Raw genomic sequence first — 26843 nt, forward strand, 5'->3', positions numbered from 1 at the left:
TACAGTGCTAATCACTGAGCTACAGTGCTGCCCATTATGTACTTGCTGTCATGAATTTTCAAAATCATTTTTTTCTATATAATCCTCTCGCAGATGAATGAAACTTATTAGTACAGTATCATCACCTTCTCAAAAATATGAATAAATCAAAAAGAAGTCCAAGTTTATAAAGACTTAAAATAAATTTTATTTAATTACACAAAATAGATAAAAGGAGAACCAGACAAATGGACATAATACAATACCATAATATACCATAATATGAGGAGATAATTACATAATGAACACATGGGCCATAGGTAAATTCAGTGATCATATAAAATCCATAGACAATATAAAGTGCATATAGTGAACAGACCTAGTCTGAAACAAAGTGCATAGGAAATGTAACAAGATCATAAATACCCGTGATCAATGGCTCAGTGTGCCTCCAGCTCCAACGTACGTTTCGCCTACCGTGACTTTCTCACGGAGTGACGTCTTATCAGTACAGTAGTATATACTCTGCATTACTGACGAACCAGGAGGCACAGGATGAACACCACTATAAGTACTGCTCAGAAAAGGGAGTGTGTGATACAGTGCATCATTTTTCATCACTTGTGCATACAGCGCCCCCTAGGTAGCACTTGATCTGGAGCCCAGTAGCTCCTAATAATGCAAAATCCCTCCTGCTTTGGAGGTAGAAATGAGCCCCCTTACCTTTTTGGCCCCTGTGCTACCCCACAGGTTGCACCAATGATGCGTTCGCCCCTGGATAGAGACACAAGACTTAAGACCCCATCTCACATAGCGAGATCGCTGATGCGTCACCGATTTTGTGACGCAACAGCGATCTCGCCAGTGATCTCACTACATGTGACACATAGCAGCGACCGCCCCCCCCCCCCCCCCACACACTGGATATCGCTGATCGTGCTCGAATGTCCTGGGCCATTTTTTCATCGTCGGCGTCCCGCTGGCCAGCATGCATCGCTGTGTTTGACGCTGACGAGCGAACTCGTTGGCGACGCAGAACTCAGGGACGCAGGCTGGAATCGTTCAGAATAGCTGCTGTGTGACAACGCACCAGCGATCCTTACCAGGTCGTATCATTGTCGGGATCGCTGATGCTTCATTGAAGAGATCTGCCAGTTTGGCAGCTTACTAGCGACCATGTAGCGATGCACCAGCGATCCTTACCAGGTCGTATCGTTGTCGGGATCGCTGGTGCGTCATTGAAGAGATCTGCCTGTTTGGCAGCTTACCAGCGATCATGTAGCGATGCACCAGCGATCCCTACCAGGTTGCATCGTTGTCGGGATCGCTGGTGCGCCGCTATGTGAAACGGGACCCTTATACTTACTGTGTTACCCCAAACCTTGTACATTCTAGGGAAATGTGGGTTCTTGTTACCACCATCATGTAGTAGGTATCACTCTAATCACACAATGTATATCCCAATAACAAGAGGAAAAGCCCTATGTCTAAACATGTACAGTGAGTGTGAACAGACCTTTATTAGACAGCCTATAGACAGCTAGTGAATGCCCAGAGGAGTCATATCTGGTAATTCTATCTCATGCTACCATTTGCATAAAGGGCGTCCAGACTTGTCCTGTTTGACTTAATTTTTTAGTGTAATAGTCGTCCTGCACTGTACATTGCCCTGCACACAACCCCCGCTGCTTGTGACCTTTCTATATGTGAGCTGGGCCCTGCAGAAGACTCCTACCAGCTCTCCTCCCTGACACCTCCTGTCTCCCAAACATTCCTCAGCCGCTCCCATGTCATCCCCACATCCAGCTGTGCAGGGTCAGGAATTCCCGCTGCTGGAGCCACTTTCCCTGCATATTTCTGCCACGTTCCCAGCTTGTTTTAATTACAAAATATTGGATTTCATCTGCACAGACGGAAATATATCACAGGGCAATTTCAGTCACCAATAATCTAAATGAACTGGTAAACATTAATTGGTTACATGGTAAAAACAATATGTGCAATAATATAATTACTACAATACTGCCCCTATGTGCAAGAATATAACTACTATAATACCTCCCCCTATGTACAAGAATATAACTACTATAATACTGCCCCCTATGTACAAGAATATAACTACTATAATACTGCCCCTATGTACAAGAATATAACTATTATAATACAGCCCCTATGTACAAGAATATAACTACTATAATACTGCCACCTATGTACAAGAATATAACTACTATAATAATGCCACCTATGTACAAGAATATAACTACTATAATACTGCCTCATTATACAAGAATATAACTACTATAATACTGCTCCCTATGTACAAGAATATAACTACTATACTACTGCCCCATTATACAAGAATATAGCTACTATAATACTGCCCCATGTACAAGAATATAACTACTATAATTCTGCCCCTATGTACAAAAATATAACTACTATAATACTGCCCTCTATGTACAAGAATATAGCTACTATACTACTGCCCCATTATACAAGAATATAACTACTATACTACTGCCCCTATGTACAAGAATTTAACTATTATAATACTGCCCCATGTACAAGAATATAACTACTATAATACTGCCCCCTATGAGCAAGAATATAACTACTATAATACCGCCCCCTATGTACAAGAATATCACTACTATAATACTGCCCCAATGTACAATATAACTACTATAATACAAGAATATAACTACCATAATACTGCCCCCTATGTACAAGAATATCACTACTATAATACTGCCCCAATGTACAATATAACTACTATAATACTGCCCCTATATACAAGAATATAACTACTATAAAACTGCCCCCTATGTACAAGAATATAACTACCATAATACTGCCCCCTATGTACAAGAATATCACTGCTATAATACTGCCACAATGTACAATATAACTACTATAATACTGCCCCTATGTACAAGAATATAACTACTATAATACTGTCCCTATGTACAAGAATATAATTACTATAATGCTGCTACTATATACAAGAATATAACTACTATAATACTGCTTCTATGTACAAGAATATAACTACCATAATACTGCCCCCTATGTACAAGAATATCACTACTATAATACTGCCCCCTATGTACAAGAATATAACTACTATAATACTGCTTCTATGTACAAGAATATAACAACCATAATACTGTCCCTATGTACAAGAATATAGCTACTATAATACTGCTATGTACAAGAATATAACTACTATAATACTGCCCCATTATACAAGAATATAACTACTATAATACTGCCCCTATGTACAAGAATATAGCTACTATATTACTGCCCTCTATGTACAAGAATATAACTACTATACTACTGCCCCATTATACAAGAATATAGCTACTATAATACTGCTCCATGTACAAGAATATAACTATTATAATACTGCCCTCTATGTACAAGAATATAACTACTATACTACTGCCCCATTATACAAGAATATAACTACTATAATACTGCCCCATGTACAAGAATATAACTACTATAATACTGCCCCTATGAGCAAGAATATAACTACTATAATACCGCCCCATGTACAAGAATATAACTACTATAATACTGCATTCTATGTACAAGAATATAACTACTATGATACCGCCCCCTATGTACAAGAATATCACTACTATAATACTGCCCCAATGTACAATATAACTACTATAATACTGCCCCTATATACAAGAATATAACTACTATAATACTGCCCCCTATGTACAAGAATATAACTACCATAATACTGCCCCCTATGCACAAGAATATCACTACTATAATACTGCCCCAATGTACAATATAACTACTATAATACTGCCCCTATATACAAGAATATAACTACTATAATACTGCCCCTGTATGCAAGAATATAACTACTATAATACTGCCCCCTATGTACAAGAATATCACTACTATAATACTGCCTCCTATGTACAAGAATATAACTACTATAATACTGCCCCATTATACAAGAATATAACTACTATAATAGCTACTATATTACTGCCCGATATGCAAGAATATAACTACTATACTACTGCCCCATTATACAAGAATATAGCTACTATAATACTGCCCCATGTACAAGAATATAACTACTGTAATACTGCCCCATGTACAAGAATATAACTACTGTAACACTGCCCCTATGTACAAGAATATACAGTCATATGTAAAAGTTTGGGCACCCCTATTAATGTTAACCTTTTTTCTTTATAACAATTTTGGTTTTTGCAACAGCTAATTTAGTTTCATATATCTAATAACTGATGGACTCCGTTATATTTCTGGATTCAAATGAGGTTTATTGTTCTAACAGAAAATGGGCAATCTGCATTTTAATAAAATTTGACTGGTGCAAAAGTATGGGCACCTCAACATAAAAGTGACATTAATATTTCGTAGATCCTCCTTTTGCAAAAATAACAGCCTCTAGTCACTTCCTGTAGCTATTAATGAGTTCTTGGATCCTGGATGAAGGTATTTGTGACCATTCCTGTTTACAAAACAATTCCAGTTCAGTTAAGTTTGATGGTCGCTGAGCATGCACAGCCCGCTTCAAATCATACCACAGATGTTCAATGATATTCAGGTCTGGGGACTGGGATGGCCATTTCAGAACATTGTAATTGTTCCTCTGCATGAATGCCTGAGTAGCTTTGGAGCGGTGTTTTGGATCATTGTCTTGCTGAATTATCCATCCCCTGCGTAACTTCAACTTCGTCACTGATTCTTGCACATTATTGTCAAGAATCTGCTGATACTGAGTTGAATCCATGCGACCCTCAACTTTAACAAGATTCCCGGTGCGGCATTGGCCACACAGCCCCAAAGCATGATGGAACCTCCATCAAATTTTACAGTGGATAGCAAGTGTTTTTCTTGGAATGCTGTGTTTTTTAGCCTCCATGCATAACGCCTTTTTGTATGACCAAACAACTCAATCTTTGTTTCATCAGTCCACAGGACCTTCTTCCAAAATGTAACTCTCTTGTCCAAATGTGCTTTTGCATACCTCAGGCGACTCTGTTTGTGGCGTGCTTGCAGAAACGGCTTCTTTCGCATCACTCTCCCATACAGCTTCTCCTTGTGCAAAGTGCGCTTTATTGTTGACCGATGCACAGTGACACCATCTGCAGCAAGATGATGCTGCAGGTCTTTGGAGGTGGTCTGTGGATTGTCCTTGACTGTTCTCACCATTCTTCTTCTCTGCCATTCTGATATTTTTCTTGGCCTGCCACTTCTGGGCTTAACAAGAACTGTACCTGTGTTCTTCCATTTCCTTACTATGTTCCTCACAGTGGAAACTGACAGGTTAAATCTCTGAGACAACTTTTTGTATCCTTCCCCTGAAAAGCTATGTTGAATAATCTTTGTTTTCAGATCATTTCAGAGTTGTTTTGAGGAGCCCATGATGCCACTCTTCATAGGAGTATCAAATAGGAGAACTACTTGCAAGTGGCCACCTTAAATACCTTTTCTCATGATTTGATACACCTGGCTATGAAGTTCAAAGCTCAATGAGGTTACAAAACCAATTTAGTGCTTCAGGAAGTCAGTAAAAAGTAGTTAGGAGTGTTCAAATCAAGAAAATGATAAGGGTGCCCATACTTTTGCACCGGTCAAATTTTGTTTAAATGCAGATTGCACATTTTCTGTTAGTACAATAAACCTCATTTGAATCCAGAAATATAACTGAGTCCATCAGTTATTAGATATGTGAAACTGAAATAGCTGTTGCAAAAACCAAAATTGTTATAAAGAAAAAAGGTTAAAATTAATAGGGGTGCCCAAACTTTTACATATGACTGTAACTACTATAATACTGTCCCTATGTACAAGAATATAACTACTATAATACTGCTTCTATGTACAAGAATATAACTACTATAGTACTGCTCCTATGTACAAGAATATAACAACTATAATACTGCTTCTATGTACAAGAATATAACTACCATTATACTGCCCCCTATGTACAAGAATATCTCTACTATAATACTGCCCCCTGTGTACAAGAATATAACTACTATAATACTGCTTCTATGTACAAGAATATAACTACTATAATACTGCTCCTATGTACAAGAATATAACTACTGTAATATTGTTTCTATGTACAAGAATATAACTACCATAACACTGCCCCCTATGTACAAGAATGTAACTACTATACTACTGCCCCCTATGTACAAGAATATAACTACTATAATACTGCCTCCTATGTACAAGAATATAACTACTATAATACTGCCCCCTATGTACAAGAATATCACTACTATAATACTGCCCCTATATACAGGAATATAACTACTATAATACTGCCCCCTATGTACAAGAATATAACTACTATAGTACTGCCCCCCTAAGTACAAAATTATCACTACTATAATACTGCACCTTGTTCTGTTTGTCAGCTCCTTGGATTTGTCTACGCCTGTTACGTCACCAGTGTGTTCACGGAGGAAGAGGACAGCTGTGAGTATATCCTTATATATGAGTAGTTTTTATTCCCAGAGCTACGGATGGAAGTGGTGGCTGTCACCGACTCCAGTGTAGCCATTGTACAGCTAATGATGAGCGGACACAGCCGCCTCCACCGATGCAGCAGAAGGGGCCGCAAAATCTCTATTGTAAAATGTCACCTGCCTCTGACCCTCTTCCAATAAACCTTCTCTCCTGAACATTCCATGGATCTTTCTGTTCGCTTTACCTCCTCTTCCTTGTGACGGGTGCCATAATAGTGCGATATGTAACCATATAACTTTCCATGAGTGACTTGAGCTTTTACAACTTTCTGGCATCATATGTGATCCAACTTCTCACCATGTATAAGATCTGATTGCTGTCAGTCTATATGAACATTCATGGCTGTTAGAAAGAAGGTGGACCCCAGAATGGATCTGAACTGATACATTGTAGAAAATTAATAGGACAGGAATTTTCTGTAGTCATAAAGTTTCAATTCACTGACAGTAATCAGGGAAAATGGTAGAGGGAGAAAACAAAGTATTTCAGAAATGACATAAATTGCCCAAATACTAATCTTCACTTATATAAGACATGGATTAAATATAGCTTTCCACGTCATAAAGGCTATAGTTAGAAAAAAACTGCCAGGTTATTTCTCTATGCCAAGAACAAGGCACCACATGGCAGGGGCATCGAAGCCATAGTGGCAGGGCATGAAGCTGTCTAAGCAACTCCCTGTAGCCACCACTAGAGGGAGCTCACTGCATACAAATGTAAAGGACTCATTACTGAGTATAATGCATAGAAGAATTCACATTAAACTAGCTCCCCCTAGTGGTGGCCACATGCAGCCAGAATGATAATTAATTAGAAGGCAGAAACGCACCCATTTATATCATAAACAAAACATTGTGGATATTAACTTTAATAAAGTTATGGATAGAACTTTTCTTGGGTAATAAAGTCCATTCCTAATTTTGCAATGGGGTCCTATGTTATGATTTGTAAGCCCCTGCTGGGTGGGAAAGAACATCAGGTTCTCTATTCATCTTATTGTTTATTAAGTTACCATTCTTTAGTAATATCTTTATAGACATGAATTGTGAGTGTACATTGATTCGCTAAGGTTATTGCCCTATTGTAGCGTTCAATCTAATTTCCTTATCTTGGGCACCAGCACACACTAGGGTCACTTCATAGGAAACCGCTACACATAAGTACATTTCCTATATACAGGGCCCCATTGGCACAGCGCTGCCAGTGTGCCAACTATTATCCTGTAATCATCCCCATTATTCTGCATTATCTTACATATGCTGGAGCACCACACACATCACAGTCTTCCTGTGCAGAATTTATCAGGTCATTGAGTTACCCCAATTTCATGGAAAGACAATTAACCTGTCATTATACAGAGAGAAGAGCAGGAGACTCAAGGGAAATTCCTGCAGACACAATTAGAACATATAAAGTGCTTGCAGATGGTGACCTGGTCAGAGAGGAACCAAAGGCCGCAGTGTAACACCCCATCCCCCCACAGCAACCACTCTCACACATTGTCAATTATGCCACAATTTTTCTACATCTCTCCAGCAACAATAATAATTTGCAGTAAACATAAGATTTGTCCATTGGTAAGAAAAGGTTAATAATACTACCTCACTATGTGCAAGAAAATCATTACTATAATAATGTTCCCTATATACAAAAATATAACTACTGTAATACTACCACTATAAACAAGAAAATATCTACGTAATCCTGCTCCTATGTACAAGAATATAACTACTATAATACTGCACACTATGTACAAGGATATAACTACTATAATACTACCTCTATGTACAAGAATGTAACTACTATAATACTGCTCCTATGTACAAGAATATAACTACTATAATACTGCACACTATGTACAAGGATATAACTACTATAATACTGCCTCTATGTACAAGAATGTAACTACTATAATACTGCTCCTATGTACAAGAATATAACTACTATAATACTGCTCCTATGTACAAGAATATTACTACTATAATACTGGCCCCTATGTACAAGAATATAGTTACTATAATACTGCCCCTATGTACAAGAATATAACTACTATAATACTGATCCTATGTACAAGAATATAACTACTATAATACTGCCACCTATGTACAAGAATATAACTACTATAATACTGCCACCTATGTACAAGAATATAACTACTATAATACTGCCCCTATGTACAAGAATATAACTACTATAATACTGCCCACTATGTAAAAGAATATAACTACTATAATACTGCCCACTATGTACAAGGATATAACTACTATAATACTGCCCCCTATGTACAAGACTATAACTACTATAATACTGCCCCCTATCTACAAGAATATAACTACTATAATACTGCCCACTATGTACAAGGATATAACTACTATAATACTGCCCACTATGTACAAGGATATAACTACTATAATACTGCTCCTTATGTACAAGAATATTACTACTATAATACTGGCCCCTATGTACAAGAATATAGCTACTATAATACTGCCCCATGTACAAGAATATAACTACTATAATACTGATCCTATGTACAAGAATATAACTACTATAATAATGCCACCTATCTACAAGAATATAACTACTATAATACTGCCCACTATGTACAAGGATATAACTACTATAATACTGGCCACTATGTGCAAGAATATAACTACTATAATACTGCCCCCTATGTAAAAGAATATAACTACTATAATACTTCTCCCATGTACAGGAATATAACTACTATTATACTGCTCCTGTGTACAAGAATATAGCTACTATAATACTGCCCCCTATGTACAAGCATATAACTACTATAATACTGCTCCTATGTACAAGAATATAACTACTATAATACTGCCCCTATGTACAAGGATATAACTACTATAATACTGCCACTATGTACAAGAATATAGCTACTATAATACTGCCCCTTATGTATGAGCATATAACTGCTGGACTACTGTGGGGGTAGTCGCTGCTGTGTCCAGCCCTTCTGTTATCCCTGTACAGTTCCCATACCAATCCCACCTGCTCTAGCACTGAGCTCTGTCCTCCACGCCTGCTCACTTACAACCGCCCCCCCACCCTCTCTCCTACACTGGGACTGATCATTAGTAGAAATCTGGGTCATGTGGGTGGCACAATCTGTTACCCATTCGGTGCCATGGAACGTGGAGAAATCCAGGTTAATGAACATTTTTTGCATCCATTTTTCTTTTCCGTGTAATGACAAATCCTATGAATACTGATCCCCGCAGAGAGGACAGCGCAGCGATGTGGACGCCGACCTCTAATGCCTTCCTGCCCCCTGCCAGTACAGGCAGCAATGGCATCATTAGGGTCTGACAGTGACAGAGCTGCCCTAGCTAACATGCTGTACAGATACGATTTATATTCCCAGGACCCTTCTTATTACTGCGGTGTGTTACCAGGTATTCGGGATTTGGTCCTGTCTAGCGCATTAACATAAGGTCGGGTTCAGACTGCCGTATTTCACTCTCTGTATACGGACCAGAATGCCCGGACTGACCGCGGGTCTCGCGACCTGAACATAAATCCTCATAGGTGTATACGTGAGTTCAGGTTGGGAGTCTCGCCGTCTATCCGTGCACTGCCAACCGTACACAGAAATGTGAAATATGGCCGTCTGAGTCTTGTCTAAAGGATGGCTAGTAAGTGCATACCAAATGGTAGATAGGTGTAAATCCTAGCACCCAATATCTGCAATATACTATAACACTCTTAAAGGGGTTGTTCACTATGACATCAATGTCCTACCCTTAGGTAATCAGTGTGAGATAGGAGGGTGTCTGACAGCCGTTATCCTGACCTGTCAGCTGCTACCTTATCCGCTGGCTGTTAAACGGTGTACAGAGCTGGAATAGCACAGCGCCACCCTCTGTCAGTGGCTGCTTTTAGGTACTGCAGCTCAGCTCTTCTATTAAAGCTGCATTACCGGGAATGGCCACTATACAGAGTGTGGAGCTGTTTACACTACAGGACATAGTAACAGCTGATTGGTGGAGGGCCGCGGTCAAACCCCCTCGGATCCGATACAGATGTCCTATTATAGCAGTGGACAATCCTTTTAAACTGCTCCTACACATGAGATAACTGAATGATCGAACAGACGAGTTCCTACATTTTCAGTAGACAGAGGGGACAAAGCTGCTGCCAGACAGCTCTAGAACGGGATTGGGCTTGAAATGTCAACATGCCGATCCTTATCTCCCCTGACACTATATGTCGAGAAGCCCCCCCATACACATCACATCGAGTTTGATCCCGATTGCCCAATGTAAGGCCTTGTGGGGGCAAACATGTGGCCTTACAGTCTCCTAGGACACATTCAGAGCTGGTACGCCTCCTAATAAATCCATGGGGGTCCCCATGCCGCTTCTGACATGGTGGGACTGGTGTTATGCGCTCCTGGTAATGCCCCTTCCACTTTGGTGACACATTTTGCACCCACCCCATCACATTTGCATTTTACAAAGTTCATTCTCGGGGTGGCCACGGAACTGGAGGCCTCATAATAAAAGGTGGGTTTGTGCCCTAGTCCTCCATGATCAGTAAGTGCTTCTTTAGTTGTTCTCCCTGTATTTTCCTTTCTTGTTGTGCCCCATACCATCTGCCATGGCTGTGATATACGCTATGCCCATGGAGATGCCCTCTAAGTGGTCCTGCATCATCCATTCCTCTTCTCCTCACCCATCCTTTCTCTCTTTCTCCTGCATGTCCATGCCATTGGTTTTTCTTTATTTTGAGCATTTATTTCTTTCAGTTGATTTCATTGGTGGATATGATCCATTCCCTCTCTACCATGTCAATGAAAAGTCCAATCACCTGCTGTTCAAGCAGAGTTACCTGTAAGTATCAGCCAATGAGAAGGAGATGACACGGACGCCCCCATCTACGACCCTACTGGGGTCACACTTGCTGCAAGGACCACTAATGTGGCACACCGTACCTCCCTATTACCAATGGTGGCCACCATCACTACTGTCATGCTGTCTGGATTATATGGCTTATGCCTCATTTATATCTTGGGCATGGTCACTGGTTCTCCAGCCTGGCATGGAACATACCTGCTAGCTGCACCGTTACATGTATGTCATCTAGAAATCGTAGAAAATCTTGGTCTTGGGGATGGGCGAGACTAAGTGAGCCATGTCCCTTTAATGTCCATAGGTGATTATATACACAGTGACTGCACCAGCAGAATAGTGAGTGCAGCTCTGGAGTATAATACAGGATGTAACTCAGGATCAGTACAGGATAAGTAATGTATTGTACATACACAGTGACTCCACCAGCAGAATAGTAAGTGCAGCTCAGGAGTATAATACAGGATGTATCACAGGATAAGTAATGTAATGTATGTACACAGTGACTGCACCAGCAGAATAGTGAGTGCAGCTCTGAAGTATAATACAGGATGTAACTCAGGATCAGTACCGGATAAGTAATGTAATGTATGTACACAGTGACTGCACCAGCATAATAGTGAGTGCAGCTCTGGAGTATAATACAGGATGTTACTTAAGATCAGTACAGGATAAGTAATGTAATGTATGTACACAGTGACTCCAACAGTAGAATAGTGAGTGCAGCTCTGGAGTATAATACAGGATGTAACTTAGGATCAGTACAGGATAAGTAATGTATGTACACAGTGACTGCACCAGCAGAATAGTGAGTACAGCTCTGGAGTATAATACAGGATGTAACTCCGGATCAGTACAGGATAAGTAATGTAATGTATGTACACAGTGACTGCACCAGCAGAATAGTGAGCGCAGCTCTGGAGTATAATACTGGATGTAACACAGGATCAGTACAGGATAAGTAATGTATGTACAGTGACTCCACCAACAGAATAGTGAGGGCAGCTCTGGAGTATAATACAGGATGTAACTCAGGATCAGTACAGGATAAGTAATGTATGTACACAGTGACTCCACCAGCAGAATAGTGAGTGCAGCTCTGGAGTATAATACAGGATGTTACTCAGGATCAGTACAGGATAAGTAATGTATGTACACAGTGACTCCACCAGCAGAATAGTGAGTGCAGCTCTGGGGTATAATACAGGATGTAACTCAGGATCAGTACAGGATAAGTAATGTAATGTATGCACACAGTGACTCCACCAGCAGAATAGTGAGTGCAGCTCTGGAGTATGACAGGATTAACTCAGGATCTGTACAGGATAAGTAATGTAATGTATGCACACAGTGACTCCACCAGCAGAATAGTGAGTGAGTGCAGCTCTGGGGTATAATACAGGATGTAACTCAGGATCAGTACAGGATAAGTAATGTAATGTATGTACACAGTGACTCCACCAGCAGAATAGTGAGTGCAGCCCTGGAGTATAATACAGGATGTAACTCAGGATCAGTACAGGATAAGTAATGTAATGTATGCACACAGTGACTCCACCAGCAGAATAGTGAGTGCAGCTCTGGAGTATAAGACAGGATTAACTCAGGATCAGTACAGGATAAGTAATGTATGTACACAGTGACTCCACCAGCAGAATAGTGAGTGCAGCTCTGGAGTATAATACAAGATGTTACTCAGGATCAGTACAGGATAAGTCATGTTTGTACACAGTGATTCCACCAACAGTATAGTGAGTGCAGCTCTGGAGTATAATACAGGATGTAACTCAGGATCTGGAGATCATGGCAGATCTGGAGCCATGGAGGAGACTGCTGGGTTATGCAGGGAATGATAGCCGTTATTCATGAATGGAGATGACACATAAGAGCTTCATTACATCATCTGGGGCAGGAGATTAAATATTGATCATTTTCCTATGTAAAGGCTTGATGAATAGCTGGTACCACTACTGCCATGCTAGGGTTTGCTATCAACACCTCGACTGGCAGGTCTGATTAATAGATTTACTGTCTGGATAATACATTAGCAATAGTTCATCCTATAAGAAACAGTAAAATAAAGGTGATAAATACAGGTTGGGTGTAGCAGCATGTAGTGGTGGGGAGGCTCAAGTAAATGGCAGTATCATGGTTCCATACACCCCACTGATGTACCATCATGTAGTATTCTGTAAGGGGTGGGGGGGGTGAGGAGAAGAGATTTAGGACTGGTCTCAGGTTGATCCTGCTGACCAAACCAAAACTACACTGCAGATAAAGCCGGCTGAGCGGTCTTCATTGGCGCAATAGAACACATGCACAATGTACCGCACCATTTACCTCTCATTCGTCACAGACCTACAGCCAAAGGAGAACAAGGAGCACAAATGCCCCGTCCTGGCATGAAAGCCTGTAAATGTTAAAAGCTGCTTTTTATTTTCTGATATCAGGAAAAAAAAAAATCTACCTCCCTTTCCTGCAACGCAAGGATGTAGAAACCACAAAAATATGACCAATAGATCCAAATTAGCAATAAGAATTGGTTCTTTAATTAAGGAATATACACAGAACAGGAAAAATGGGGAACGTGCAAAAGGAAAACAGTGCAGCAGTGCTAGAGGACACGTGACCTAACCCTGGCCATATTATCACATATGGAAATTAAGGTCAGAATACCATCCTTCACTGAAAGAACTATATATCCTGGTAGGCTCTCCGGTATAGTAAAGGGGATTAAGGAGCAACATGCTGCCAATACATATGGGTGCCAATTATAATTAGCCACAAATGTGACCAATTCATAAGCATGAATATAGCTTCAAACAGAGGAGACTAGTAGTGGGGCATCCCAAATGAAAGGGGCACAATATCCACCCCATAGCATATAAAACGCCCACCCACACTGGAGTAAAAAGTACCGGAGAAGGACGTTACCTCAGGAGTAGAAAATACAGGTGGCCGGGGGTGACCCATATGTATTGGCAGCATGTTGCTCCTTAATCCCTTTTACTATACCGGAGAGCCTACCAGGATATATAGTTCTTTCAGTGAAGGATGGTATTCTGACCTTAATTTCTATATGTGATAATATGGCCAGGGTTAGGTCACGTGTCCTTTAGCACTGCTGTACTGTGTTTTCCTTTTGCACATGTTCCCCATTTCTCCCGTTCTGTGTATATTCCTTAATTAAAGAACCAATTCTTTTTGCTAATTTGGATCTATTGGTCGTATTTTTGTGGTTTCCACATCCTTGCATTATATGTTATAGCGACTGATCCTTTAGTTGTCCAGCACTATCAGCATCCAACATTGATTGTAACACATAGGATGCTGTTATATACCATTGCTTGTTTGTTATACTCCCTTTCCTGCAGCAGAGGAACCTCACATTTAGAAGGAATAGTAACACACTGGGGGCGTTATGTGGGTGTATGAAAGGGGGTGGGGAGGGCTGGCCCCCAGTGCAACTACAAGGATTGTTTGCTTGTGATAACTGGACAATGCGTTTAATTCACAAAATTTTAACATGTGGGATTATTTCCCCCTCTACAGCTAAGTAGCACACAACCTTCCATGGCGATTTCACAGCTACTCCAATACTGCCAACACATGCAGAGATCCAGCAAAGGATCCATAAAATAAATCTATTATTGATACGTCACAGACATTAGTAACCGCAGACGTGTTTCTAACAAGCGTCATTATTAATTGCATACATTATGTATGCAGCAAATAAGAACACTTCTCAGAAACATGTCTGCGGATTTTAATTTAGTGTCACTAAGATGATTTGTGGGACCTTTTGCTGGGTCCTTACACATTTCAGTTGCTGGAATCTTTCTATACTGCAAGTCTTTCTGGGCATCAGGGATCCTTTAATCCATGGGTGAGCTGATCATCTGTGGCCTCTGAGGGCTATTCACATTTGTACTATAATACTGCCCCCTATGTACAAGAATAAAACTACTATAATACTGCCCCCTATGTACAAGAATGTAACTACTATAATACTGTCCCCTGTGTACAAGAATGTAACTACTATAATGCTGCTTCCTATGTACAGGAATATAACTACTATAATACTGCCCCCTATGTACAAGAATGTAACTACTATAATACTGTCCCCTATGTACAAGAATATAACTACTATAATACTGTCCCCTATGTACAAGAATATAACTACTATAATACTGCCCCCTATATACAAGAATATTACCACTATAATACTGCCCCTTATATACAAGAATATTACCACTATAATACAGCCCCAATGTACACTATTACATTATGTTCCAAATTATTATGCAAATTGTTTAAGTGTCATAGCATTTTTTTTTTTAATGAAACCCATTAATGGTATTGTGTCTCAGGGCTCTTTGGATCACTGAAATCAATCTCAGATACCTGTGATAATTAGTTTGCCATGTGAGCCCAATAAAAGGAAAACTGGATGTTCTACACTATTGAGCAGGCCAGAGTTTTCAAGTAACATGGGAAAGAAAAAGGATCTCTCTGCTGCCGAAAAGCATCAAATAGTGCAATGCCTCGGTCAAGGGATGAAAACATTAGATATTTCCCAAAAACTTAAGCGTGATCACTGTACTGTTAAGAGATTTGTGGTTGATTCTGAGCACAGACATGTTTGTGCTGATAAAGGCAGAATGAGGAAGGTTTCTGCCAGGCAAGTTCATCGGATTAAGAGAGCAGCTGCTTAAAAGCCATTAGAAACCAGCAAACAGATGTTTGAAGCTGCTGGTGCCTTTGGAGTCCCTCAAACCTCAAGGTGTAGGATCCTTCAAAGGCTTGCTGTGGTGCATAAACCTACTATTCGGCCACCCCTAAATAGTGTTCACAAGCAGAAACAGTTGCAGTGGGCCCAGACATACATGAAGACTAATTTTCAAACAGTCTTGTTTACTGATGAGGGTTGAGCAACCCTGGATGGAGTAGTGAATGGCCACCATGTCACAACAAGGCTGCAACGTCAGCAAGGAGGTGGAGGAGTCATGTTTTGGGTCAGAATCATGGGGAAACAGCTGGTAGGGCCCATTAAGGTTCCTGAAGGTGTGAAAATGACCTCTGCAAAGTATATAGAGTTTCTGGCTGACAACTTTCTTCCATGGTATAAAAAGCAGAAACTTGCCTTCAGGAGCAAAATCATCTTCAGGCATGACAATGCACCATCTCATGCGGCAAAGAATACCTCTGAGTCAATGGCTGCTATGGGCATAAAAGGAGAAACTCATGGTGTGGCCACCATCTTCCCCTGACCTCAACCCTATAGAGAACCTTTGGAGTATCATCAAGCAAAAGATCTATGAGGGTGGGAGTCAGTTCACATCAAAACAGCAGCTCTGGGAGGCTATTCTGACTTCATGCAAAGAAATACAAGCAGTAACTCTACAAAAACTCACATGTTCAATGGATGCAAGAATTGTGAAGGTGACATCAAAGAAGGGTTCCTATGTTAACATGTAACTTGGCCTGTTAGGATGTTTTGTTCAGTGAATGTGACTTAATGCTGCAAATTCCACAAATGAGCATTTACAGTTCTTTAAAACATATCAAATGTTTAGAAATTCTACTGTGCATAATAATTTGGAACAGTGCAATTTAAGTTTTTATTCATTTTGGAGATTATACTGTTATCACTGGGAGGTTTCTTCAATAAAATTCAATATATACTCTAACAGGTGATGACTTATTAGACTGACTGTCATTTGCATCAGCCACTTATGGAATGATATTTTTCTCTGATTTTCCTAATAATTTGGACCATGGTGTACAAGAATATAGCTACTATAATACTGCCCCCTATGTACAAGAATATAACTAATATAGAACTACCCCCTATGTACAAGAATATAAGGCCGGAGTCACACTACAGCAAGATACGGCTGAGTCTCGCAGGTTAAAACCAAGCTCTGGCACCGGCATTCCGGAGCGGAGCGTGCAGCTCCATGTATTGCTGTGCGGCTGCACGCTCCGCTCCAGAGTGCCGGTGCCAGAGCTTGGTTTTAACCTGCGAGACTCGGCCGTATCTCGCTGTGTGTGATCCCGGCCTAACTACTATAATACTGACCCTATGTACAAGAATATAACTACTATAATACTGCCTCCTATGTACAAGAATATAACTACTATAATACTGACTCCTATGTACAAGAATATAACTACTATAATACTGCCCCCTATGTACAAGAATATAACTACTATAATACTGCCCCTATGTACAAGAATATAACTACTATAATACTGCCCCTATGTACAAGAATATAACTTATAATACATATTCTTTTGTAAGTATAGTGCCATGAGGTGACAAATTACATTTTTTTTTCTGCTGCAGGCCGTCGTAAATGACATGTTGTGGCGCGGTGTACAGGAAGCAGAGCTCCAGTCGCTGTATACGGAATACAAGTGCCACAGTGACCCCCAGCATAATGGTGGCTCTTTACAGACATCAGATATAGACTGATTAGATTTCACCCAACTAATGGAGTTGCCTTATGGAGCCAACGCAGACTTCCACCTCGATACTTTGCCATGCCACACACGAGCCGGTCGGAGCACAGACTACATTGGTACTGCCAAGCTATGATTTATGCCATTCTTGAAGAAGTCGGGACTCTTCCATCTGCAGGATTGGCGCTCACTCATCCCATCATCTTTTAGAATTGCACATGGACCAGTGGAGTCTATAGACACAACATTACTGGTCAATAGATGGTAAATGGGGCCTCCTAGGACCAGTGAACCCACCATGATCTGGGGAGCCAGAACCCTCTGCTCTGGACAATGTTAGATTTCTACTCTTCCCTCACACAGCAAGCAATGTTTATATAAAATAAAAAAGTCAGTCTTTCATAAGCGTCTCTGGATGCCAGTTATCTTTTATGCTGTAAAGAGACATCAGCTTTGCTGAACTGTGTATTGGAATTTGAAGGTTGTCTGAAATTCACTGCTTTCCTCAGGTTGCCCTCTGCTTTACACTTCTGCTGCACTCCATGTATACACCCACTGCTTCTATAACAATATGGATAAAAAAAAAATAAAAATCAAGATTTTACCTCTATATAGTAAGTGTGGCTGCAACTTGTAGTTCTACTGAACCAAGCACTGGTCTGATGAGATTCATATTAGCCAGGTTGTCTGCAGTTCTTATTCCCTTCATTTGCTGCTGCGCACCCCCCCCTAAATATTTAGGGTAAACTTGTGCTCAGATTACATCAGGTCAACACTGCCCCCTGGTGGTCATACCAGTATCTACAGCTCCTTCTGTAAGAGCGCATTGGGCAGCGCAATACAATCTTGTATCTGCAGAGGACCCATCGTCTAGTTAGTTTCTGTAGATGTTTGGGGCATTTTAAATCGCAGTTAATGCCCAGCATATGTGGTAAGGGAACTACATGGGCATCATTGGGGGTGGGGTACTCTTCCAACTGGGGCCATAAGCAGCAGGACACCATTTTATAAAACATATACTTTATTGCAAACTTCCCACAGCATCATATTAACATCTTTTATTAAGCAAATATTAAATATAAAGAACCCTTCTTATAGTTGGTCAGTACAGGCCACAGATGCAGAAACTGGGAGGCGACCAGTCCATTGTCCACAAGTCAGGTTAGTGTGCAGCAGCGGGCAAGATCTTCCATGGCATCTGTGATATGATTACAACATCATGGTCATTAGATTTACCAACCGGTCCAACTGGTGAGTGTCAGATTAGAATAATTTAAAGGGAACCTGTCATGTCAAAGGCAGCCATTATCCTGCTGGTCAATAGCATTCACATGCCAAGCAGCTGCCATACTGAAAGCCCCACTGCCAGGTGGAAGTGAATGTTTTCTCCCGAAACCCACCAGCTTTTAGTCAGAGGTGCTGCTTCAATCACTGTTCACACTTAAGTGGCAGCTGTAATCACACCGCAGCACTGACGGACAGCCAGCTCTGAAGCACTAAGGCCACCGCTCGCCACATCCTGAGTGGTGACTGAAGGGGGAAAAAAAAAAAAAAAAAAAAAAAAAAAAAAATTAAAACTCCTCCTGGTAGCCCAGCTGTCAGTACGGCTTCAGAATGCCATTAGTCCCATATCTGCAGCTATAGTGTTTTTTCCCCTCCAGTATGGGTTCTCTTTGAGATCTAATGAAGTGCTGAAATTTTACTCACCTGTACTAGACATCAGGACATGAAGGCCCGTACGCTGCCTCGAATACTTGCCCTGCAGATTGGGCAGTGTCTAAGATTGGGGGCGCAATCCATACAGACCACCAGGTGTCCACATGGCACGAAGACCATGGACACGTCCTTATCCAGGCACACCTTACACATCCTCTCCTCCTTCAGCCTCCGGAGCTGTTCTTCAGTGCTGAGTGAATGCTCTGAAGAGAGAAACAATCCTGCAGCAAATCCCATTAAGTTCTGGGGACCATAGTTACACATCATAGTTCTAGTGTTGTATGCAACCATTCTAATGCTGCCCATTACAAACATTAATACTGCCTTTGTGGACAAAAATATAAACCACTAACTGCCTTTGAGAGAGCTACATTATATAAATTTTCTACTGTATTACTTCCACCTAGGTTCATTACTACTGCACTTTAACCACTATAATACTGCCCCCTATGTACAAGAATATAACTACTATAATACTGCCTTTATTTACAATATAACTACTATATTACTGATCCTATATACACAGCAATAAAACTGCTATACTACTCCCTTTGTACAATATAAACCACTATAATACTGCCTTTCAGGAGAGTGATATACAAGTCACTCTCCTGTATTACTTCCAGCTAGGTTCCCTACTATAATACTGCTAGTCTACCATGTGACTTGTACTACTGCTCTTATGTACATTATAATGCACTTTAACTACTATAATACAGCCATTATACTTTAGTTTACTATATCCCACCCCCATTGTTGAGGGCAGCATTACCTGGCTCTTTCGGAGGTTGAGGTTCTGCAGTTGCCCTTTGTGATGGAGCCTCAGGAATCCTTACAAAGTCTGGAGGGAGAACATTGGTCACAGCAGTATATGTCAGCACCACACAATGCACTTGGCTATGGCAGGGGGGCACCTGATTTGGATTTGTAATTGCATCCAGACCATCCTACTCAACTCACATCCAGAGCTGCATTTAGAAATCAGACTACACAGGCAGATGTGTCCCTCATACTTGGCTGCATTACATTATGTCCATGCTGGGAGCGACAGCAAACCAGAATCCATAGCTTAGGATGCAGCTCTGGAAGGGACTACAGACCACCACATCAACGCAAGTGCCACAAAACATCAGGCAAATTTATTGCACCAGAAAACACCACAACACTCCACACCCACACAGGCCAACACTTTGCTCTGCACAGGCTGTGTATATACCTGTTGTGTGTGCCCGACTCTCCTCTTCTGCCTGGACTAGATCATGGACCAGGTCAGAGACAGAGCTGTAAGGAGCTCCAGTCAGCAGGAATTGGCTTTGAATCAAACTAGCCACCAAGTCCTCATCGAACCCCATCTGCAGAGCACCCTGGGCTACTGATGAGTGAAGGAAGGCCTGCCTGTCACCAGGAGAATCTGCAAGGGAGGGGGTTAATCCAGTTACTCAAAACCCCCCCCAATATCCTGGCATGTTCACCCCACAAATGTTGTGGTTGTAGTGTAGGGCCCACTTCACATTGACCACTACAGCTTTAGGGTGCACAGCAGCCTCCACTACATGGAGCTTCTCTAATGGAGGCCTCTATTGGTGAGGGGTACAGTTTCCAAACTCAGGTCATTGCATCCAAGGAAGAAGACGCAAAGTTACACGTGACCAAGGATGAGCCCATCCGACAGCTGTCTAGTGGAGGTGGCTAGGAGGCCTTAAGGGAGCACATAGCCAAGCACCTGCCACTAGCCATAAGCACAATTGGGGGATTACAATTTAAAGAGTGAGATGGTCATGTGACTATGCATGGCCATCATTGTCAAGTCCAGAGACCTTACTTTTAGGGATCTGTGTAGAGCGCTGGCCTTCAAACTGTTGGCCTCTTGTGGTATAGACAGAAAGACACTCACCACTGCGGCTGCCCAAGCTCCTGTCTTCTGACCTCTGAGATTCAGGCTATGGAGAGAGCAAGAAAGTTTTATAGACACCAGTTACCTTGTGTAGTATTATCTATATATAGACAGACAATCAGCTCTTCCCAGGTCTCAATCATGTGGTCAGTCATCCATGTAGGCTTCACAAAGAGCACCACCTAGTGATCACCAGGGGGTGGGTATGCTGCTGGGTTACCCACTTTGCTGCACTGGTTGATTTGAGTTTTTTTATTGCTTTCTTCTTTTGGAGGGGGTATAAGAGCCCTCTGGGGCAATGTTACAAAAAAATTTACATATATATATATATACACACACATATATACACATATATTTTCTATTTTCTATCTCCATCTATATCTTAGCCACATACTCACCGAACTCACAGTACTTTCTGGACTGAATGAAGTATCCTGCACGCCACGGACATAGGCCAGACCCATGGAGTGTATAAGGAACTCGCACCTGCAATGACATTTTGTGGTGAAGGCCTGACACACCAGTGCTGAAGTCATATACCCCATCACATTAGACGATTACCAGTGGCTTACCTTGGGAACCACTTTGCATGCTCCCTCCAGGGGTCATCCCCACTCTCCCAGTTTCTCAGTCCACCATCACAGTGAAAACATTTGACATTATCTCTGTGTCCTGCACAAGATGACAGACGTCAGAAACATGAGCCACAGGTAGTGCGCACCAGAGAAGCTACACTACATATTGGGCATTGTCAGCTCCCCATTTACACCCTTGTTCCCTGCTGGTCCAGTGACAGACTGGTGAGTTCTCATCACATGTCCAGGACCAACATCTGACCCCACGCTGTAGTGTACAGGACCTTCCATCAACAGTTTATATTCACTGAATGTAAGCAGAGAGAAGATTTACAACCAGGAGGCTAAAAAGATATCCAAATATCGAAGGCCTCCCATAGCTGAGGGCTTGTTGGTAGAGGCTAGATAATAAATTCAGGAGCAACACAGCCTGGATCCAGATTGCAGGTTTCTGTTAATGCAGTTTGATCCGTCTTCTCCATTGTGAATGTTTTCTAGTAAGTTAGGGTTGGTCATTAGAGCCTACAGCATTGGGGTGACCACTCGACAAAAGTAATTTAGGGGACATAATGAGTTACCAGCTAGCACCCACTGAATTGTTAGAGTAGCACTTACCAGTGTAAAAGAAGCCCGCCTGGGCCAGCACTTCAGGTGTCACTTCAGCATATGGAGGCCAGTTACAGTATGTTGCTAGTCTGTCCCTCTCCTCCACTAATTCAGGGTACATCGCCAGCAAAGTCACCTCTTCCTCCTCAGGAAACCGTTGCAGTTGGCCAATGATCTGCCCATCCACAGAGTCATTGCCACCTGCACGGGGGATATTCCCCACTTCTCTACCAAGCACAAAGGGGCATGAGGGAAAGAATTTATGGTGTTCATCTTGTGGTTCATCTCCAGGTTCCCAACATCGCAGGACTCCTCCACAGCAGAAGCACTGGACCCGGTCACCAGGGCCCAGGTAGTAGAAGCCAGCCCTGGCAAGGTCACGGGGGCAAATGCTGCTGGGCCCAGGCCACACTGCCAGTGTCCGCAGTCTGCTTGCTTCACAGCACATACTGGGCTTCACCACAGCAGGGGGCTCAGGAACCATTGCGGAGGGTCTCCAGGAGACCAGGATTCGGTTGATCGAACCACCTTCCATCGAGAGGTCCACTCTACTCCTGCACTGTGCCCTGTGCTCAGCCAGCGGGCTGGAATCCCAGTACCAACAGCTCATCACAACAGGTGATATTCTAGAAGAGAGAAGCAAGTCAGCATCACATGGAGCAGGGGCCACTCACCTGGACACAGGGTCACAAGGCCACATGCAGCAGTCACAAGACCACTCATCCGTACACAGGAAGAGGGGGAAAAGGGTATAGAGCAGCATTCACAGGGGGCAAAAGGCTTCTCACCTGGACAAAGGAGCAGGAGGTAGAGGGTCTAAGGTATAGATGACACCATTCACCAATGCAAACACAGGGGGCAGGTGTGACAGAACTTGCAACTGACCACCCATTAGTAATAATGATGTACATTTAACAGATTCTGGGTGAGAACCAAAAAACGGCTGGTACTTTAGGTTCAGCAACACTACGCAGCGAGCCAAGGCCTCAAGTGGAGAGCAGCAGAGCCCCCCACACATCCCCCGTACAGTCACAGTCCTGGACACAGGGCTGACTCAGCTACAGTTGTCACCACCACGACTTGCCCAGACCACACTGCCATTCAATCAATACATCACAGCTGAATCTAGATCCAGACCAATTTCTGATCATTTACTGTAATGCATGACTATGTACACATGCCCAGGAATCAGTTACAACAAACCCAGCAGCAATCTAAAAAAAAAAAAAAAAAAAAAAAAAAAAAAAAATTCACTTTTTTTTTTAAGATACAGTTGAAAGCAGTTTTTTTTAGCTGGATAAAAAAAAAAAAAAAAAAAAAAAAAAAAAAAAAAAAAAAAAAAGTGTATCAGAAACTTTGTTGAAAGGATTGATGCTGGATGTGTTCTAAAGAGGGATTACTGAACATGTGAACATAGCCCAGAGTTATGAGGTTTATTACCTTGCACACAATTATAACAAAACCTCAGCTGCAGATATACAAGGAGAGAGGTGGCCCGCACCAAAAGAGCCAGGAAAATAGGCCTTTATTTCAACAGACATCAGAAGGAGCAGTGGGTGCGCGGGAGCATGGAGAGCCGGACGACGGCTGTTCTGTGCTACATACTGCTTCTACAGGCCCCGGGCCATAGTCCTGCACACCGCTCTAATGGCTGCTGAAATAAAGGACTATTTTACCAAACCTAATGGCGAGGGCCACCTTGCTTCACAAAAATCACAAGTTTTCTATAGTGAAGCATCACTGAACAAAGCTGCAGGTGGCAATGGCTTCCATAATAAGGACTGCCAATACCAATAGGACAGGACTGGTGCCTACCTGCTTCACTTTTAGAATCATGCAAATATGTATTACACCAACACCTGGATGCAGCCATTATAGTGTTTGACAATTGGAACAAAATAAGCATTTCTTGTGCAAAAACATGGAGGAGAGGCAGCAATGACATACTAAAAGGGGGCAGTATTATAGTAGTTATATTCTTGTACATAGGGGGCAGTATTATAGTAGTTATATTCCTGTACATAAGGGAGGCAGTATTATAGTAGTTATATTCTTGTATATAGGGGCAGTATTATAGTAGTTATATTCTTGTACATAGGGGGCAGTATTATAGTAGTTATATTCTTGTACATAAGGGGGGCAGTAATATAGTAGATATATTCTTGTACATAAGGGGGGCAGTAATATAGTAGATATATTCTTGTACATAACAGACAGTATTACAGCAGTCCATTCTTGCCATAGGTAGCAAAACAAACACCAACATATTAGACAGAGGAATAGGTGGACATACACTAATGATGGGTCTCCCACAGCCTATCCAGTAGCAAGAGCCAGTTCCCTTCAGTGAGCCAGCACCCCAGGGAGCAGCTTGTACACCCATACTACTATAGATGCCCAATAATTGTGATCCCCACACTTCAAGTTACTCTACTGCAAACTCACACACCTTGTATAGCACAAACCAAAGCACCTTCTGCCAGCCCACAACATAGATCATGCCCACCACTAATCACCAGTAGCATATATTGTAACATAGGGCACCCACCCAATCACTCCTCTACTGACCCAACCACAGACTGCAATCCTGTACCAAGTAGCATCAGGTGGAGGCTTTTAAAGCACTGACCTCCCCACAGGGAGACATCACATGATTTTATTAACCCCTAAAATGCCACAATTGCAGGTTTATGTTATCAAAACTGGTGCAAGGGAAAAGTGGAGCAGTTCCAGGAAGCAATCAGGCTGCATTAGGCTATGTGCACACGCTGCGGATTTGGCCTCTGCGGATCTGCAGCAGTTCCGCAGACAGTGTACAGTACCATGTAAGTCTATGGGATTTACAATCCGCAGTGCACATGCTGCGGATTTTTCACTGCGGAAAAGCTGCGGTTTTAAATCCGCAGAAAGAATTGACATGTCAATTCTTTCTGCGGATTCCGCTGCAGTTTTGACACCTATTCCATTGTCCAGGTGTCAAACTGCAGGGGAAAACCGCAGGCCAATCCGCAGGTAAAACCGCAGGTCACTTTACCTGCGGTTTTACCTGCGGATCTGCATGGAAAAATCAGGCGGCCAAAAACGTTCATTTTCAAGCAGAAGACTCTTCAGGAAACTCTACTTTTCTCTGGCATTTAGAAACCAGGAGCGTATTTTTACTACTTTTTTAGTTGCTTCCTTAGCACTTTTTCAACAATTTACAACGCTGGGTGGGTTTTTCTTCCATTGACTTGTGCTGTAAGTATGGCGAAAGACACCCCACCTGGCTCCTCTGGAAGCCTGGAACAACTGAACCAGCAAGTGTTTTTACATGTAAATTATGTTTTATTCCTGGTATAATGTCCTCCATCCTGGGCCCTACACTGGTATCATGACCTTATCCTATAACAATGTCCCCCATCCTGGGCCCCTTTATGGTATAATGTCCCCCATCCTTTAACAATTTCTCACCTCCGTGGCCCCTTCCTGGTGTAATGTCCCCCATTCTGGGCCTCATACTGGTATAATGTCACCCATCTTGGACTCGTTACTGCAATAATATTCCCCATCCTGGCCCCTTCCTGTAACAATGTCTCTCATCCTGGGCTCCTTCCTGGTATAATGTCCCTAATCCTATAACGATATCCCCCCATCTTGGGTCCTTTTCTGATGAAATGCCCCCCATTCTATAACAATGTCCCCCATCCGAGGCCTCTTCCTGGTGTAATGTCCTCCATCCTGGGCCCCTTCCTTGTATAATGTTCTACATCTTGGGCCCATTCTGTGTGTAATGTCCATTCTACCACTCTTTTCCAACACTTTTAAAAAAATATATAATTCTTCTTACCTTCCTTCACTCCCATGACATGCGGCAACCTCTTCTTTAGCTGCAGCTGACTTTAGCAGGCCATCATGGGCAGCACGACGTCACTGCCATGCGCCACGTGTGACAGGTTTGCTGACATCAGCTGCTGGTCTCTGATTGACTGGCGGAGTGGGTCCCTAAGGCTGAAACCCAGTCTAAAACCTTCAGAAGCGCCTGATTTACCTATATGCCAAATATGGTGCAGATTGGTCCAATTGCATGAGAGACCACGCTCTACAAATGGAGGACAGTAAGAGAGTGACAGACCCCACACTACACATGTGGGTCGCCCTCCCAGGGCTGCGGGGTACTCGGTATCGGGCCGGTGTCAGGGGGAAGGTGTCACAGCA

The 26843-nt window shown here is 42.1% G+C and overlaps 2 protein-coding genes across 8 annotated transcripts in view; one reads left to right on the forward strand and one right to left on the reverse strand.

The window, feature by feature from the left end:
• NKAIN4 (sodium/potassium transporting ATPase interacting 4) overlaps positions 1 to 18468 on the forward strand; it is a 51442-nt gene extending 32974 nt beyond the window's left edge. The window contains exons 5-7 of one of the 2 annotated variants that reach the window (XM_073580912.1): positions 6408 to 6468; positions 11291 to 11375; positions 17743 to 18468. In XM_073580912.1, the coding sequence (XP_073437013.1) occupies positions 6408 to 6468; positions 11291 to 11375; positions 17743 to 17752 (156 nt within the window). In that variant the 3' untranslated portion in view covers positions 17753 to 18468. The remainder of the gene's footprint in view (positions 1 to 6407; positions 6469 to 11290; positions 11376 to 17742) is intronic. The other variant, XM_073580913.1, reaches the window with a different exon arrangement.
• A 393-nt stretch (positions 18469 to 18861) lies between these two features.
• Positions 18862 to 25284, reverse strand: BIRC7 (baculoviral IAP repeat containing 7). Of its 6 annotated transcripts, XR_012233190.1 has the most exons (10): positions 25099 to 25228; positions 22659 to 23275; positions 22041 to 22140; positions 21867 to 21954; positions 21469 to 21514; positions 20791 to 20985; positions 20347 to 20415; positions 19566 to 19777; positions 19143 to 19388; positions 18862 to 19056 (listed from the first exon to the last, which is right to left on the reverse strand). XR_012233190.1 is itself a non-coding variant. In XM_073580910.1 (9 exons), the coding sequence occupies exons 2-8, from the start codon at positions 23257 to 23259 to the stop codon at positions 19578 to 19580; spliced, it is 1299 nt and encodes a 432-aa protein (XP_073437011.1). In that variant the 5' UTR covers positions 23260 to 23275; positions 25198 to 25284; the 3' UTR covers positions 18862 to 19388; positions 19566 to 19577. The 6 variants fall into 6 exon arrangements, 5 of the variants coding, with proteins under 5 accessions (XP_073437011.1, XP_073437010.1, XP_073437009.1 ...); XM_073580910.1 differs by having other exon boundaries at positions 18862 to 19388; positions 25198 to 25284; XM_073580909.1 differs by having other exon boundaries at positions 18862 to 19388; positions 25218 to 25267.
• Between the last annotated feature and the right edge of the window lie 1559 nt (positions 25285 to 26843).

This window comes from Dendrobates tinctorius, unplaced genomic scaffold, assembly GCF_039654945.1.
Source record: "Dendrobates tinctorius isolate UK_male_01 unplaced genomic scaffold, ASM3965494v1 ptg000065l, whole genome shotgun sequence".
Classification (NCBI taxonomy): domain Eukaryota; kingdom Metazoa; phylum Chordata; class Amphibia; order Anura; family Dendrobatidae; genus Dendrobates; species Dendrobates tinctorius.

Bases quoted from the DNA above. Each gene is read 5' to 3' on its own strand.
- BIRC7 (XM_073580908.1), bottom strand. From the start codon at position 25,142: ATGTTGTGGGCTGGCAGAAGGTGCTTTGGTTTGTGCTATACAAG. The intron at 21,515-21,866 runs GTGAGTATGTGG...CTCTCTCCATAG, and splicing joins CAGAAAGTACTGTGAGTTCG to CCTGAATCTCAGAGGTCAGA. The intron at 19,778-20,346 runs GTAATGCTGCCC...TTCTCTCTTCAG, and splicing joins TCAACCTCCGAAAGAGCCAG to AGCATTCACTCAGCACTGAA.